Below are 19,450 nucleotides of genomic sequence, written 5' to 3'. Positions count from 1 at the left end.
GGAGGAGGAGGAGGAGGAGGAGGAGGAGGAGGAGGAGGAAGGGAAAGGTGGTCTGCCGATCCTGTCATCAGACTTTTGCATCTTTCAGATGTGGAATGTGCAACTTCCTCTCTGTGCCTCCTTACAGGGTTTCCTGTATCCACAGAGAGCGTGCAGGTCAAAGGTCAGACCGACTGTAAAATTGGTCTGCCAAAGTACAGTTGTCGGGCCATTCCTTTCTTCACCTCTGTATTTTTTTAGGTTGCCTCCCTCAGGAGCTGCTTTTAACTCGTCGACGAAGAGTTACAAGAGTGCATTTCTGACCTTGAGTTTACCACATCACACTGCTGAACTGAGACATTTATAGTTCCTATGAGCTCTCTATTCCAAGATAAGAGAGATGAAGGAAACCGGCCTTTGTTTAAATGCTCTAGAAGGTGTTTTCATGAAAAGTACAGAAGGTACTTAAACCACAGTTTACAAATATATCAGATTTTCTTGAGATCCTTAATTTTTATAGTATTATTTTTACTAATACCTTCTGTGTAACTGTTCTTTTATACAATCAAGTCTCATAGAACTTCTATCTGTACATTATTAAACTGCCGTACAAGGCGAGAGACCAGGTCTGCATCTAGAGTCCAGTCTGTGTTTAGATTCAGGCAACAAAAACCCTTTGCTTAGGGAAAGATTGTATTTTCAGTCAAATGTTATAAACAGTTAATTCAGTATGAACATTCTTACAATTTACATGATATGTTAAGCAACTTATAATGAATTAGTCATTTTCTCATCATATTAATAGAAAACGTGGTCCGGTCAGCATTACGTTTCCTTCATAACATATTTGCTGCTGCAAATGTCTATTACCTTCTAAATGCCTTTCCATGTCCAGTACTGGGCATAGTTGCATTCACCAAACGATAACAGACAGGAAGTGACAAATACGGATATCGAATCACATTTAAGACCTTGCAAACAAGTCTAATAAATAACATGAACATAAATGAAAAACTCGCCCTTCAGTCAGGAGGTATAACGGGGTCCAAGCACTTGATGCAACTTGGGGCCATAACTATCTTACTGCTTGTTTTTGTTCTGCCTCGTGTGTAGCTAAGATTTTGGAGGTGTTTATTGCAGTTCCTCTAAAAGCATTTGTAAACTACGGTTAGTCAGAAAGCACTTCTTTACGTCCATTGAAAGCATGTTTCATCCTTGAAAAGAAGTAATTTGCAGATCAGATTAAATCACTCCTAAACAGTATAGTAGACATCTGATTCTGAAATTACTAAACTTTGGGATTGTTGAAGTCCATGCTAGAGAGCTATCTGATGATCTAGCCAGCACGTGTCGGGAGCATAGAGCAGCCGTTAGTCATGCAGAACCTCAGTCCCTCTCTGAGCTTGTTATCTCAATATGTTTAGTCTATGTCTGTCTCTTGAGTCTTCAGTCAAACCGTTGGTTCCTCTCTCCTGTTTCTGTCTTTCATTTCTCTCCCTAATGGGTCTCCCACACTGTAGTCACTCCGACCTCCTCTTTTAAGGGGTTAATGGTGTGAATGTCATCACTTTAACTGTATGGACGTGTGATAAGTATTTATAACTAATGACTTTCAACGGCACAGTCTTCCATATGGCTAAATGCCCATGACAGACTCATACATTCCCACGATTTAACATATTTACATTGCATTGCTGTGAAACTTTAATCACCTATCAGAAGGTTTTTGGCCATGGTCACAAATGATGCCGCTATGAGCTTTGTTGGCAGTTAATCTGAGGTATAAAAGAGTATAAATAAAATAAATTAAAGCAGGACGAATGCTCTCATGAATTCGATATGTTTCTTACCGTCAACAATTCCCATGAATAGACCCAAAACCAACAATATGTCCTCTCTTAGTCCCTCTATATCTTTTAGACTTTTCAACACTGTCTGCGGCCCCAAATGTTTAAAGATGGGCCCCAAACGAAGTTATTTAAATTAAAATGTGCAGAGGCCCTTAGAAAGCATCATATATGATCATGGCCCTGTCTGTTTTTTTCTGACTGAAAACCCATAACTGGTCCACACAGAGGTTCAGGAAGAGAGAGATAGAAAGAGAGAGAGGTGTTTCAAAGTTATGTGGAGTAGAGGTTACAGTATAGGACTTACCCTGGCACCCTTCTCTGGGAAACATTGACAGCCGCCGCTGCAGTCTCTTCCTCCACAGGGGCCACTGTGCTTCTTCCCACCCTGTCAGGCACAAAACAGACAACACCAAAGTTAGAGCTGGGCTATTGGAAGTCAGATATACAGGAAATTGCAACATTTTGCTGTCCACTTCATTTACATAAACACAGTCGAGACATTTGTCCATGTGTTGTTGCTAGCGTTCCTCTTTGTGGGGTAAATTGTTGTGTACTGTAGGCGTGATGTGACTGGCTATTTTTGTGTACACTGTGGTTTGTGAAAACACTTGTTGCTTATGTGTGTAAGATTGTTTTAGTGTTGCCTGCACTGTTGCTTATATTGGTCTGGTGTGCAAAGAGGATGTTTTCTATGTGGCTCGCATGACTCATGATGGATGTCCATGAGGGTCTGGCCACTGACGGGGACAATTTGTCTGTAGACGTCTGCATACCAACTAAACCACCCACCGTCACAGGCCGATCTGTGCTCGACATGACACAATCACACAGTGGACATGGCGTGATCAAAGAGAGCAGTCACACAAACGGGGTTTCCCAACCCCCAGGTCAGAGGTGGCGTGACCCTAAGCTGGCTGACATAGCTGGAAACATAATTAAAACAGAATGGCATCTTGGAGAACTGTTGTGTTTATGTGGTGTCGCAAATGAAAATCACATGCAAAAATCTAGTTTGGTGTTTGGCTCATGTGCCACGACCACATTTCTTACTGATCAGAAACAGAAGCAAAACATTTAGAAGCTTTGACTAAACTGTACACACAACATAACGTGTTGCGAGCCACACCTTAAGCCTCACTGCTTCAAAACAGACGCACACCAGCTCAAGTTCATTGCTGAAACTAATCACTGAACCCAAATGTGTGTTTAATAGATCTGTGGGCTAATCAGTGACTGTTTAACTTTAGACTCTCCAGCTCTATTTAAATGCATGACTGGAAATAAAGCTTTTACATGATTTAAAACATTTCATTGAAGTTTTCACGCTTGTGCCTCAGTGATTAATAATGAAACAAACACACAGGACACACACACCCGGCATATAGCGTTTATTAAACTCCAAATTTATAATGTTTTGGCAATTGGGTGACAAGGCCCTTCAGTGCAGAGGCTCAATGTAGCTGATTATGACGTCTCTTTTGTGTCTGCCTACGTGCTCCACCTACACAGCCATACCATAGCGAATGCCTCAATACCCTGCCCTCTCCCTTGTTGAATAAAAAGGAAAGAACAAAAATGGCCACTTTATGCCCACAGTGGCAACAAAACGGCAGATAAAGAATGAGAATAATTCTCCCTCTTCACTCTGACAGCAGATCCCAGCGGTCTCACTTACAATGGCCACATTGAGACTCTCCACACACACAAAGACTTCTTTTACTGTCGAGACGTTGTCCTTTACTGATCCCCTATCTCCACAACAAAAAGACCCTCTTCCCCTCTCTTTTGGAATGCTCAAGGCTACATTTCTTGGTTAACTACCAGCGGATCCTTTTCAAACCACTGTTTGATAAAGCAAAGAAATGCTGTGATGCGTTTAATTTAGCCTGCATGCTATGGCGGCAGACTCACTCTGGTCACATGCAGCATTCTTTACTTATAACCTTAATTTTGAACCGAATAGTTGAACGAGGGTATAACCAAAGTACACCTCCTCTGCAGGGGGAATAATGTTACAATACTTTTAGTTTCAGGAGTGGGGACAAAAGCAGAAGGTCATATCATCTCAATTAGAATGTAACAGAGGCACGGCATCATCTTTCTCCACATCGAGGTGGAAGTCCGAAACATTGACATTAGACTGCGTCATCTGCGGACAGACACACAAAGGATTGGCTCCCAGAAAGGCAATTACACATTATGGAGCTATGCACCATCAATTAAACTTTGCAGTTTACAGGCTCAAAATAGAGGATGGCTGTTTCAACAGAGGACAAGAGGATTATACTCCAGTGTCCTGTTTTCTCTATCCACTGTCACGATAACCCACGCTTTCTCAAAATCTCCTTTTCCATGGATACTGCATTTCATATCTTGGACAATATTGGGTTGCTGCATATATTTAGATCAGTGCCACAAAGCTCTATATATAACAACAATAATCCGCTATATCAAAAAGTAGATAATATCAAATGCTTCCAAAATTGATTAAGTTAAAAAAAACATTCTGCAGAATGGTCATCCCGTTCTCTATGTCCTGTCTTTCTTAAGGTTGTAGTTCACAGGTGTCTAGTTCTTGTTCACACTGACTTATTACAAACAGACCAGGAGCTTAAAGTGAAAGGACAGACACATACGATAACTAAATTCATTAGTTGCCAAATTACTGCACATTACTGCTTGGTGTCTGCTGGAGAACATCATTTCCGACTTTGAAGCACAGATGAGCTGATGTCATCCTGCAGTGTCTCTCAGTTTTACAAAAAGAAACATGAATAATATATTTTCCAGAGGTTTTAAGAGTATACATGAGAATGTATAGTTATGTCTTTGTTATGAGAAATGTAATGGTAAATGCTAAATTGACCCGTATTGTATATCGCTTTTCTAGTCTTCCGACCACTCAAAGCGCTTTAACACTACATGACATCATTCACCCATTCACACACTGATGAGAGGAGCTACCATGCAAGGTGCCACATCAGGATTATCAACCATTCATACACCATAGGCGCAGCTACGGGAGCAATTTAGGGTTAAATGTCTTGCTCAAAAAAACGACATGGGCTAGCGGAGCCGGGGATCAAACCGGCGATCCTCTGATTGAAGGATGACCCTGCTCACCACTGAGCCCCAGTCAAACCAAGTCCGTTCCTGAGCTCTAGATGGCTGCGATTTGTCATCTGTCTCTCATCTCGTTTATATGGCTCCCCAGCATTGATCATCTTTTATGTGCTGTGAACTACCTCCAGTGATTGGGGGGTATCCATTGCAGTCGTCAGTGGATGCCCCCCATATACATCTAACTTGGATCAGTCTGTAAAAATAGAGCCAGTGAGTTGATATTTGTATGATGAATGTCTGTTCCTTATATCTGTGTGTATCTATGGCCGTGTGTTTGTATGTATGTATGTATGTATGTATGTATGTATGTATGTATGTATGTATGTATGTATGTATGTGACTACGGGCGTCTCCTGCACACAAGCCATTCATGTGTAATATTTTTGGATTTCCCATCTACCCTCCTTCACCCGTGTTTCCTTAACATCACATTGAGTTTGAGTTCTTAGAGGAGTGCAAGGTCTTCAAGCCACATTGGTCAGATTAATGCCTCTCTTAATGAGGAATGTTGTTTTTGTTGCCTCCCTGTACTTTACGACTGCACTGGTGCTGCGCTCCAAATACCCTTCAATGTACAGTAAATGAAAAAAAAAACAGCTGGATCAACAGCACTGTTTCTCACGCTCGTTTTTTTTGCCCCGTTACTGCTGATAACCATACATATTTTATTGCTATTAATGCTTTAGGAAATACTTTTGCATTATGGTTTCTTTGTCAATTCAGAGACAGGAGATTTAGTGCACTTTGGTTATCAATTACATTTTGTTCTTCTGAAAATAATATATTTTATGAGTCCACACACAGGTAGTGATAGAGTTAGTTATCATGATAACTAGCGCTTAATTCATTTGTCTACAATAAATATGTCCCACATACAAAGTATGATGGATCATAAGTATTGTTGCTATGGTTAAATAAAGTTCAGCTGTAGTTTATTGGCATTCAATTATACATATATGTTCTTTGCTATACCCCAAAATACAAATGTAATAGACTGTCAGCTAATCAGAGATGAGTATTTTGCATGGCTATAATACAAGTCTGATAGTTTTCATTATATATTTTCGGATGATATACTTCCGCACTATAGATTTTCTGAATTAAGAGGGAGCATTGCCTTTACTCTTGTGGGTGGCTGTCCAGTGTGGAAGCATTTAAATACAAATATTTGCTTAGTTGTATATAATTGATGAAATGATGAATTGGTTAATCTCAATTATTGGTTTGATAATTTTCTGTGAATTGACTGATTATTTCCATCATTATATGGAACATGCAGACATGATGGTGGTTGGTTTGTGAGGACTTTCTGTGGTCAGCCTGACTCACCATGGTCTTTGGCTTTTCCATGTAACGTACAGAGTAGGTTTACCACAGACATAAGCACTTCTGAACACTTCCTGTCAATATCAAAAGCCGCCAAAATCAACACAGCATCTCACCCACGGAAACAGGATGATTACAAGACTAAAACGGAAAAAAGAAATGCAGACAAAACCAACTGAAGGAGACTCATAAATACAGATGCAGAGAAATAATGTCAGATTTTGAGAGGGAGATGAAGCTAAGGGGACTCCATATGGATTTGGCCTTCAGCGAGAGGCTGCTAAAGAGGCCAAAAACAGAAGGATCATGGGAGGATTTATGGTATTCCAGAGCAATCAGGATGGACCTATAATCCTTCCATGGTTGAAATACATCAATACATCAATTCAAATGGCAACAAGAGAGAAATGTAATTTAAAATGATCTATAAAATGTAGGTTGTTACTTATCTTAATGCAGATCATTACATAAAACAATCAATGGAATGCAGAACATACATTGTGAAGCCTCTCTCTATTAAATTAAATAGCAAACAGGGCATAAAACACACATGAAAAAGGAGGAGACAGATGGGAGACCATGATGTCGACACACAGCTGTACATTCCACATCTCCCCCGGTAAATTACTCACTAAAACATCCCATGATCCCTGCAGATTATTAACAAACTAAAACCGTAATTCAGAAATATGCATGACGACCTTGACTTAAAGGAGGGATATTGTTGTGACAGAGACGGACACATTTAAGAGGAAGTCAGTAAATCTCCCGCTTCTGCCTGTAATTTTCCTCATAAAACCATAGTTTGTTGTTTGCGAATCTCAGTCTTACAAAAAAAGCGAAGCACTCTTTTTGTCACACAGATAGTATTTCTTGCTCTCTGTTGTTAAAACAGACGAGCATTCACAGATCAACCCCTGAGTCACAGAATGATCACGTCAGCCACAACAACACTCTGAACCTCAGGTGATGGAAATGACAAACTGTCTCTTTCAGAAGGTTTCTCAGTTTTCACACTTGAAACGACACAGTGAAGCAAAAACAGTGTTTGTGTGAGACCCCCCCTGTGTCTGAGGTATCAAATGAACCGAGATCACAGACCATTCCAGGTCAGGGTGAGTGTTTGATCTGGGATTGGTGGTGACAGACAGGGTTTGTAGGCTACCCTTCAGTAACTCACCATAGGAGGATAGACGAAACTGAGGAGAGAGATGTAAAATATGGCTGCTGTGATAACCACATCGTAGACTCTTAAGGCTACTTGAGTCAACAGAAACCAAATCCAACTACAAGGAAACCTGTGAGCAGAAGTGGTTGATCTGTGGGCTGTTTGTCAGAGGCTATTGCTCATCCTTAATGAAGGATCTGAACTGTGGCCTTTCCACTTTGACCTGAGCCAAGAGGAATGCCTGATCCCACTATTCAATTTGGTGGATGCCAATTCACTTCTACAACCACTTGTCTAGTTAACTGAACCCTCAGAAGGCTGCTGCCATCATCACCTAACTTCAGAAGAACTGACAAACACAAAGACACCATTAAGCTCTGGGTTCAAGAGATGTAAGCTTGGGAAAACAGATGTAACTTAATCAAACTATGATCATATGAGGGTTTCCAGATCATAGGGGAGACTTATTGCAAGTACAAACTTCTAATGTATAGTTGATTTGAGTTGGTAACCTCTGGTTCTGAAGGTGCAGCCAATGTGGAGGAGCCTTAAACTTGCATCCATCAGGGTTACACAATTAAGTTTGTTTGTTGAGATGTTAATTAATGAGATGTCTGCAAGAAGATAACCCTCCTTCTCATTTCTCAGTAAGTTAATGTAAGCATGAATTTACTCAAATATATTTTCAGGTTTTCTCCAATACAACACGATGTTCATTAATTTCTTAAAATATGGTCCCATTTATTGTAAAATAGATGATAAAACAGGGTATGCTTTAGGACGTGGTTACCTTGCGACTGAAAGCTACAAAACAGTAATCAACAAACCAAAGGGTGAAGCTGCAGTTACTACTTCCTAAAAAATATGTCTGTGACATTTGTATCATTTCTAGGACACTTTAGTTTCTAGTTGATTACAAACAAATATGTATCAAAAGTATTTGTAGAAAACTAGAAAGGATTTAAAAGAGGGTTAATGTAAGAGGTTCACATTGCAATTAGTTATGATTTTGACATCATTTTTCTTTTTCTAGACTGGTTGATACAACATGTATATCCAGTTGTATGTACTAACAACAACAAGGAAGGAAGGAAGGTACTTTAGTGGCATTTTGTATTTGTCTGAGTTTTCACCATTTCCATTGGGGTTGTCTGTGTCTGTGCATATACAGTATATTTATACACTCTATGTCAGACTATCACTGTTATGATGTGCCAAGGTAGCAGCTGCCCTTCTTCACACTGATGATGAGAAAACTTTGAAACACCTGGCCGCTATTGACGAGGAGCTCCGAGAAGGGTTTCTGTATGTGTAACACACATCTGTGATGGAAACATGCTGCGTGATATCCCTTGATGTATATCTGCACTATATCTCAATGTCAGTAAGACGTATTCTGCACTGGGTGTGTGATACTCCCTCCTCCAGCTGAAGACGATCTCATTGAAGGATTCACACTAAGCATGCAACACAAAGTTAGCATCTGAATCAAGAGGATACATCAAATGTGAGGGGAGTTTTGTTCATAGTGAGAGTTTTTGGCCATGCTAGTGGTGTGGCATTATGGATGACAATGTCCGTTAGACGGTTGGTTACTTTGGTCCTGACTGAAATATCTCTGTGGGATGGATTGCCATACAATTTTGTACAGATAGTTATGTTCCCAAAGGATGAATCCCACTGACTTTGATGATCCCAACTTTTCCTCTAGCGCCACGAAGAGGTTGGCATTGTAGTTGTGTTTTATTTGTTGATATCTTGACAACTGTTGGATGGATTGACAGGACATTTTGTTAAGTGATCTTTTAACTTTTCATCATCAGGTCAACATCTAAATTTGTTTATTGCCAAATATGTGCAAAACTAATTCCTATTGGTCTCAGCTATACTTTGTGCTCAGTTATAATTTGCTAATGTTAGCATTATGGATTTAGGGATTAGGCACTTCAAACACAGCACCCTGCATGGAAGGCACTAATCTTGTTGTTAACGGTTAATGAGCGGTTAGCGAGGTTGAGCGATCAGTCAGAAAAATTAGCACCCCTAGTTAGCATGATGCATTTCAATGGTGAACATTATACATATTATTTTAAATGCTAAACATCAGCATATTAGCATCCCTGTGACAATGCAAATCACTTAGATCAAAGCACAATAAGTACAAGCCACAGAGCCACTAGCAGGGCTTAGAAGCTTAGATTTGTAAAAAAAAAAAAAAAAAAATAGATGTAGAACAGGGTAGCAAACAGTTAATATATTTTTCCCGATGTAAAATAATTAAATACATTCTGTTTGTAAGAAACATTGTTGTTATCCAATCAGCTTAAAAAAAACATAGAGGGTATTTTCTCAGTTTTCTCTATTACACAATTTACATTTTAGTAACTTTCTAACATGAGGAGATATAACAGTTCAAAGCCTTTGCTCTTCCGTGCACGCACGCGCACACACACACACACACACACACACACACACACACACACACACACACACACACACACACACACACACACACACGCACACACACAGCTTTAACCTCCAACAGTGATTAAAACACTTGTAGTTTGGGTGGATGCCAGCTGGCCAACAGAAAGGCCAGCCCTGATGCTGTGGTTCAAGGCCTGTTCACTGTTTAAACAAAAGAGACAAATCTTGAACAATATCTTGAAACACTTCCCTACAATGTTTGCTAGCCTCAATATATATGGGGGAATTTGTGTGAGGACATTCTTGTTTTGCTGGATAAGAGGAAAGAAGCATAATATCAAAAATGCCTGTGCGTGTGTGCGTGTGTGTGCGTGTGTGTTTGAGCTGGTGACCGAATCCTGCTGGTTGTCATTGTTACCGTCAGGCTATGTGACAAAATTGTGACTGATAGAAAAGTACATGGAAATGCTTCGTCACTATTGTACTTTTTCAACAATCAATTAATTTATGTAATCCTAGAATACAAACAGTAGAAAAAGACATGGCTTGCAGGCCAGCGGGTCAAAAAAGGAAGTTTATCCTTTCTGTGCAGCTTCAGCTTCTGATTCTGGCTATAGTACAACATAAAACATATTTATAACTTAGAAAACTTAGAAATAATCAGATTCCAACTGTAAAACAAACATCCCAGAGACACACACACTTATACATACAGAAACCGAAAGAGCTAAACATCAAACATAACCATGTTTGTGTAGGGGTAGTTATTATTACTAAGGCATGTCTTGATATAACACCAGCTTTCCCAAAGGCCTCCATTATGGTGATAAGGGAAATTCTCCTGCTGGCCATAATGGATCCTACAGATTTCATACCTGATACTCAGTACAGCTTGTCTGAACCAATGCTACTTTACAGCTAATTCCTCTTCCTGCCACACCACCACCAACTTCCTGTTAGAAGGTTTGAGTCTCTGTGTGCACTCATAAGAACACCCCAAACCAAGCATATTTACACACAAGAGAAAATCCACATACAGTAGGGGAGAGGGAATGAATGAAGTTCAAATGTCTTCATGTTAACATGGGAGCAGCTGTGAGAATAAACACATCAGGTTGTGATTTCTCACATTCATGCGGAGCAGCTCTGGAAAGCAACTCAACATTTTGAGTAATATCCAGAGATCTACAGAAAAGATAAAATGGTGGGCACTGTAAATTAAAATAAAAGAGGAAGGGTGGTGAGAGGGAACGGTCGAGACAGAGGGACAGGGTCACTCTGGTAAGAGCAGGACATAAGGAGAACATGAACTAAAGCAGAGGGACCCGAAAGGAGCCGAGCCGAGTAGAGACTCCCACTGTGCTCCTCTGGCTGGACTCCAGTGTAAACACAGCTCTGGTTTCGGCCCTGGGCCTGACAGAGCTGGACCTTCCCTCTCCTTAACTAGCCTCAGGTCACACCAAGTCTCAACTCCATTTCCCAGAGGGGCACACTTCTAATCAATGCTTCCTGCTACAGTCTGAGCCAAATGGAGGTGGGATTAGAACCGTTTCTGTTCTGCATTTTAGTGCTCACAGTCCAAACTGTCAGACCTCGCTATGTTGAAGGCCCTACTGTTTAGCCCTCTAATCAGATGATCAATCACATCCAGATGGGAGGATCCATTCAGGAAGAGTCCGGACACCTGATAGGCCTGAGAACAGTCATGTTTGCTCCTTTATTTCTACTTACATGTAGACAATGTTCTCATAAGGAATCCAGGATGATGACTCACAGGGGTTAAGGATGATATTCCTGGACAGATTAGATTTAGTTATTCATGATTTAGATGGTAGGATTAGTAAAACCTGAGTCTAGAGACAGAGAGGATGGAAATGGAAATCTAGTCAGGTTGTTCATGCCACAAAAACAGAAACAAGACTAATAGTCCATGCTGGTGGCTCTGTGAAGCTGCACTCAAAGCGGTTCTTTCAGCTAAATGCGAACGTCACGTAACAGTTTATTTTAGAGATGACCTGAATGTATATACCAAATTTCATGGCAATAGTTTTCAAGAACTTTAACCCAAGGCCACAAATGTCAGCCTCATGGTGGCGTTTGACGAAAAGTCTGATGATCACCGAAGTTATTAAGGTACCATTGATACCAGTAACTAATCGTATTGCAATACATCTAATAGTTGCTGAGATATTATGGACCAAAGTGGTGGCCGGCTAATAGGCCGCCAACCAGACTGGCAAAAAGACAGAGGGAGACGGAGAAATTGGACATGGTCATGTTATCACAAATTGTGCATTTGACTTTGTTAACATTCTTCCCATGACAAGAAATAAGTCAGTTTAATCAATTAGGCCACAGCTGCGATGGAAATAAATGGTCTGTCTCTAGTCCAGAGGAAAAAATGTGTGACGCCGACAGTGAGATCAGTGAATGGCCATGTTTGATGAGATTGTGACAGTATAGAAGGCCTTCAAACTGCAGGATATAACATGAATCAAATTCAAACAAATGACTTCAGAAATGTAATCACCATGTGGGCACCTGTTGAACCAAACAGCTCATAATCTAACTAGCCAGGAGTCTTTTTGTGAGAGTACGTAACGTCTCTGTGTAAACACAGCTGAAACAATCCTTCCATCTGAGCTCACTGAGAAAACTCACCTCTACTGAGGAGAGACAGACGACTAGAGACGCACGAGTAGGATGAGGACACGAGGGGGAGGAGTGGGAGCCGGAATGTGACGGAGAAAAGCTGAGAGAGGAAGAGTACAGTAAGAGAGAGGCAGGACGGACCGTCTGCCAAATGTCCCTTCAAGAGATGGATGGAGAGAGAGCGAGGGGACAGAAGACAGGGGAGATAGAGACCAGGGGCAAAATGAGGCTATAAAAGGAAGCGAGGGACAGAGTTGTTCAGAGAGACTGAAGCCTGGAAGGACTGGGAGGAATTCTTGCAGCACCACCTGATGGGACCCCTGTGTCTCTCCATTAATCACTGTGAGATGGAGTAAGGGCAAAGGACATGGGCGGATATATACACAGTATATAGGGATTTTCCAGAAGCAACGTCCACAAGGAATTTACTTCCGAACTTCATTCCAAGTCAAATTTAAAAGTCAGTTAAAACTGACTTTACTGCAGCAAGTTTCATTCACACAAACTACTGATTTACTGTTACTGGCAAATAAGATGCTGCAGACGTAGAAAAGCACAGTAACCAACTATAAAATGCATTTGCCTTGCTGGAGAGACTGTAGTAGAACTAGTTTCACCCCCCATGAGGGAAACCATGAGTGTTGTGCTTGACCACATAAGCTCTGGCCCTTTAGAAGGTTGTAAAAGCTCAATATCACTTACAGTATAACGATATCTGCAGGCTAATATGTAAAAGAGAAGTCAGGGTTAATGTGAAGTCAGGCTTATGAATAATGCAGTAAATCTCTACTCCAACAAGCCACGATAATAAATCATTATTGTGAACCATGATTATAAGTTGACCTCATGAAACCCGAGGCTGATGGATTTGGTTCCCATGGAAATTACTTTGACTTATATTACAATTACAATACTATTACCTCCAAAAAATATCGTAGATAGCATTTACTATGTTTTTATTTTGCGCTTGTAACTGTGTGACATGTATATTTCCTCATCAGAGGTTAAACATGTAGGGTCCGTGCAGTCATCCATGCACTTCCAATTTGTTGTGACCCCGGGAACTTGTCATTGGGCGGCCACACACACACACCACTTGCTTTCCACACTTTTCTTTTGTATATGATTGCAAAACAGCAGCTGATGAAGAATGATCAAAAAAGTCTTGAGAACAGTTCTGCATCAAGCAACTCTATGTTGTAGTCAAGTAACTAACAAAAAACGGTGACTGTCCAATTTACATTTTAATGAAGGCAGCAAATCCTGATGATTTTGTTGTCAATTAATTGGATTTATTATATTTATTGATCATGAAAGTGGCCCCTGAGAGATAGAAAGATAAACTGTATAGCAAAGCACAGCATGTATTGTACCAGGGCAGTGGTGCTGTGGCTGCCACACATGACTGGGAATGAAAATGAAGCATGAAGAGTTATTATCCACAATCAAACCACTGGTATTATAGCTCCCTGTGCCCTGGGATATTTAACTTTGACATATTTTCACATCATTATGACGTCTAAATAATAATAATGAAATAATACGTTCATCCGTCTCTATGCCAACTAAAGGACTGACAGACACACTTAGTGCAGGATGACTGCATACGAGCTTCAGTACACTGCACGCATGTGTATACTATCACCCTACAGTGCTGTTGGGTCTCTGAAAGAAGAACAACAAAGGTACAGTAATAAAATCAAAGGCAGTGCACTAATGTAAAATACATGGATGTTCTGAGAGGGATCAAGCCACAGAGACCACAAAGCACCCAGGAGACGTCGGTCATCCACTGGCAGGCATGCATGAACACTTTAGAGATAAAATATAGACTGTATATACTTTATAAACAGTCTTTGGGTTTAGTAGATTCAGAGTTTATCCTATCGACTGTACATAAGGTGGGAACACTTCGAGGCATTTGGAATGAGACCAGAACAGATTCAACACACATTGTCAAATACAGACGGTCAGACTGCCGTCGTGCTCTAGCCGTCACACACACATTCCCTTCTCTGTTCCACGATGCCTTATCACAGTTTGGACAACACCGAGTTCCCATTGAGAATATACAACTCAGTAAACTCTGGAATACTTTGTGGGATCCAGCGGGTTGTAAAGAAACTCTTGACACATTTACCTCCAACCCATTTCCTTTTCCTGTTTAGAGAGCTTCTCTGGATAATCTATTTTCTCTTCACACAATGCACTCAGGATGTGTCCCATAAAACTGAACTTTGCTAAGCCCGAAGATAAAGACAGTCCACACTCTCACACGTGCAAGCAAGAAAGTCAGGCTCACACACTCACAAATTCTGGACACATTTACTGAACTTTTAGTCCTCTGCTTTCAACAGTATTCATCATTGTACATGTATGCTTGTCTAAGGAGGCAATTTGTACACCAATGGGGGCAAACTGCCAAGCTCACCAGGCCTTTCCTCACCATCACAATGCCGAACCACAGAGACTAATCAAATAATCACCAGCACAAAGTCACATTTCAAACAGCTGTTCCTGAGGAAACAATACTTAAGCAAACAAAAGACACACTGTGCATTCATTCACATGCACGTGCGTCCACAGGAACGTCACGCAGGAAAATGGTCATAGAGGTCTGTTGATGAAGTGAGGGCAACACCTCAGTGGAAAAAATGCATGCCACCACACAACACACACATCCATGCTTGCACACACCAGTGACAGGGAAGCCCCACACATGGGCTTCTCATCCGAGACCGCGGCTTCCTGCAGCACAGTACAATGGGCTCTTCCCCTGATTGTTACAGCCCGGCGATCTCTATATCACAGCCACTATTTTGGCAGGGGATGTGCTGGCCATTTTTCTATCCTTATCACAGGCAGACATCGTCCCCCTCGCCCCGGACACACGTCTTCCTCGACCATAAAACAATCACTTTTGAGAGGTCAGTCACGTGTCTGCTTTCCATCGGGTGACTCCACCACACAACGCTCATTCACATTTCGACGCAGGCTCAAGCTTTCCCAAGTGAACTGCACGGCTGTGAAACCAATTTGAACTGCATTTCTAACATTTGCATCGTTTTTATATTCTCTTATGGCTATTCACAACATAATCTGTTTGATTTTGTTTGATCGTGTGGTTGCAAAGTGAACCGTGCCAAGAAGGCATATGCAGAGACAACATCTATCACCACCATCCACTTAGCTTGTAATTGCTAAAGCAGATGTTGCTGCTGGGATTCCAGGTACTGTAGGAATCTGGAGCCAAAAATGTCTCTTCCAGGGTCACAGATCAAACTCCCACAACTCAGACATCCTCTTCCAGCATCATCCCCGCATTCCACCGCGCTCAAACACACATCTTGAAATATATTCTCAAACACACGAGAATCTGAGCCCCTTAAAGGGTCCTGTACGAAACATCCTGTTAACATTACTGCCTCAAGAGCCTTCCTTCCTGCGCCAACGGACACTGATAAACGGTATTTGTATGGTGTATGTGCATGTGTAAAGAGGAAGTGCACATGCATATAATCATGTTTTTAGTCTGACATCTCCAGGTAGAATGCCAAGCAGGAAATTCAGAAATTAGGATCCTCTGAAGAAACCACCCCCAAGGCCCTGTGATGTGGCTGAGAGTCAAAGCATATAACCGATAAAGCCGACTTCAAGGGTTCAGAATGCTTCCAGTGAACTACAACTGTTCCACAACTACGCTTCAAGGTGGGTGGACACGCTGGTCATGATAAAGAGGGGTCAATTTCAATGACAATGGTCAGACAAAACAAGACATTCAAAGCAGGGAAGTGGGATAGACATGTGTGTCTATACTTTCAAATTTTTCAAAGAAATTGATGAATGGATGAAGAAAATAAGCAGCCCTAATGGACGGCAGTTTACTCCATCAGAACCGCTTGTTGGATGATCAAACCCTCCTCCCAACACGTTTCCAACATCAGAATTAGAGAGGCTGCTTCTGAGCATTTATTTAACTTTGGGAAAAATTACAATTTGACATTCAAACCCATTCAAGCTGTGAGTGGCCAGCAGCTGAAGTGAGAAAGGAGCCAGGGTCTAACCTTCTCTCTCAAACTCCCGTTTTTCATTCGTTGCACAACTACTTCTGACACCTTTTGTGTTTACAACTGAGTGCAATATTATGAATGCTTTCCAGGAGAGACTGCCTGGAAATGTATTCTGCTCTCCCCAAACTGTATTTAAATGATTACAGTGTCTCGTCTCCCCTCTTTCAATAATGGGTGGCTCTTCACCCCGCTTTTACGTGTGGCCAATTGAAAAACAAGCATAAACACACTGACAGAGTGACTCCCGCCCCTGTGGAGCCCCACTTGTTTACGAAGGAAGGGGGAACGTGGAAATTCTGAAAATAACAAATTAAATATCTTGAGAATTACATTAAAATGATGGTGGGAAAGAGTTGTTCAAGACTCTTGGGTCTGATTCATAGAACTGAAACAGTCTTGTGAGTCAGATTTGGATTTGATATTAAACAGGAACATATTTTTTGAGAGGCCGATTGAGAAATCTTGAGTCAGATCGATGCGACACTTCACAGGGTGTTGTTGGATTGGTTACTGCTTTCCTTCACCCTTTTCTACATTCAAAGTCATTACCTCACTACCTAGAGCCCATAACTCCTTATTACCCTTTCAACAGCTTCTTTAATGTGCACAGATGGGCGTGTTTTACCAAAAGGTCAAATGCTGTTATGTCACATCCAGAAACTGAAGCTATTTTTTCTAACTCAAGCTATTTGTATAATCAATCTGAGTTGCTCCTTCATTTGACAGTTTGCAGCCTGCACGGAGCACACGGATGACGGCAAAGTAAAATTAGACTGCTGTCTCCCAGTATCACCGCCTTGGAGCAAAGCTGCACAATACACAGAGGAGCTGAGCTGTGTCACACGCTTTTAATCAAGGCCTAACCAAATCCGATAAAAGCAAGAGACAACAGGCCTTTTCATCACGACCAAGAAAGTAACTTGTTCATCTGACAGCCTTAAATATACAATATCTGACAGAAAAGGCCATCTGCAACACACAGAAAAGCAAAACACACTCACGTGTCTGCCGCACGCTCACAAACACTTAAAGAGTGCACACATGGATTCAGCATCATGTGTGCACTTCCCTTCCATCAAGCCCACATTTGTGAGCTTGATGGAAGGAAAAACAAAGTAGGTCAAAGTCAGTCGGTATGGAAAGAGAGAGGAGTGAAAAGTAATGGTGCCTTTAGAACTGTTTAATGAAACATCTGCCTTTTCTCTTTCATGTAAACCACCTGAGCAGTGAACTGTAATGTCAACAAACACATGGAGCTGCTCCACTGATAATGAACACGTATTTTGTTCCATAAGAAGAAAGCGCGATATGCACCTCGTCCATTCACAGATAGATTCCTCTTTACTGTCTGTGAATGCCAGGATACTCCATTCAGTGGCTTTCCATCCATCTGTTTGTATGCACGTTTTCAATTTTCATATAGTACTAGAATCACCACCTTGCTGTTGTATGCCTCCGCCAACCATTCATGTTGCAGTTTACATCCCTGCACTTCATAATTTTGTCATTTGTGTAAAATGATCAACACTATTTGAAGAAATCCACTCATGGCGTTCTTGAGCTATCGCATTCACAAGAATAGGATAAACGTGAGATTACAGTGACCTTGACCTGTGGCCTCCAAATTCGTATCAGTTCATCTTTAAGTCCATGTGGACGTGTGTGCCAAATTTGAAGAAATGATCTCCCGGCTTTCCTGAGACATCGCGTTCACGAGAATGGGCCGTACCTCAAAAAAAGGTAACAACTCGATATATTTTGGCTGAAGTGGAAAGGTTGGTGAACGAATAAAATACGTGTGGACCGATGAGGAGACCATAACGTTCCTGTAATGGACACATGAAACATTTCTCACAAACATTATTTTCCTGCGTTTGATGTTTAACTGCCGCTATAATTATTCTGTATTTTCTACTGCAATGGTTGCATGGTACCTGACTGGACAATTGGCGCCAACAGCTGTTTATCTCAATTCCCTGAACTCCTTATATTCACATAACAGTAGTGGAGGGAAACGCGCCTTAAGTCACACTTTATTTTGCCATTTTACCAGCGATTTTTTTAATGGAAATGTGGCTACTTTCGCTGTTGATTTGCTTGTGACATCAACTACTCGTCAATCTAGTTTTCTTGGAGTTCTAGACAAATTACTTTCAACAAGTGAGTAGAAAGAGGTTCAGCATCGAGCTTTGGGACATTCTGACTTAGCTGATGGAGGGACCTGCCCTTTGACCTCTCGTTGACACAACTCTCATCAGTAGAAACCCACAATGGTGAATCTTTCCTTCAATTTGGATTTAAGGACAAGACCTGACAGCCCTGCTTTATGTATCATACAGGCCATTTTGTCCAACCTTAATATTTAATAATTCATTAAAAAACATATTTGAATTCATAATGACAGGCCTCAGTTAGGTAGTTTGCTAAAAGGCTCATACCAGTGTTTTTCAAGTTTTATCTTCTTTGATTACATACTTCCCTCTTTGTGTTTCCTTGTGGAGGAATACAAGCACAAAGAGGGACTTTAATTCTAAAAAGACTGCAGCTTTGGCTTGATGTGTCTAACTGAGACTGCGTAAAATGTCATATTGGCTTCAGCTGAACTTTAGAACGCTTGTTGCATCGAATTAAGACTGATTTAAGTCCCCATTACTTACAGAGGAGGTGTGATAGGAAAGGATCACTGAATGGCCAGTATGGACAGGAGGAATGATACATTACCAGTAGCACCAGTAGATATGGGAACAAGAGTATTGTTTTAAGACAAGCTGTTGGTTTCCATTCATTTATGTACAATATGAATATGAACTAGCAGTCTCTTAAAATGTACTACAGACAGGTAATCCATCAGAGGG

The 19,450-nt window shown here is 41.1% G+C and overlaps 1 protein-coding gene across 1 annotated transcript in view; it reads right to left on the bottom strand.

Moving 5' to 3' along the window:
• col4a2 (collagen, type IV, alpha 2) overlaps positions 1-19,450 on the bottom strand; it is a gene marked incomplete at its 5' end in the record, with an annotated part of 55,434 nt that overhangs the window by 35,324 nt on the left and 660 nt on the right. The window contains one exon of the mRNA XM_079230922.1: positions 2,134-2,214. Within this exon, the coding sequence (XP_079087048.1) occupies positions 2,134-2,214 (81 nt within the window). The remainder of the gene's footprint in view (positions 1-2,133; positions 2,215-19,450) is intronic.

This window comes from Taurulus bubalis (assembly GCF_910589615.1).
Source record: "Taurulus bubalis genome assembly, chromosome: 15".
Classification (NCBI taxonomy): domain Eukaryota; kingdom Metazoa; phylum Chordata; class Actinopteri; order Perciformes; family Cottidae; genus Taurulus; species Taurulus bubalis.
The sequence above is the reverse complement of the archived record's forward strand: the minus strand, read 5'-3'. Positions and strand labels throughout refer to the sequence as shown.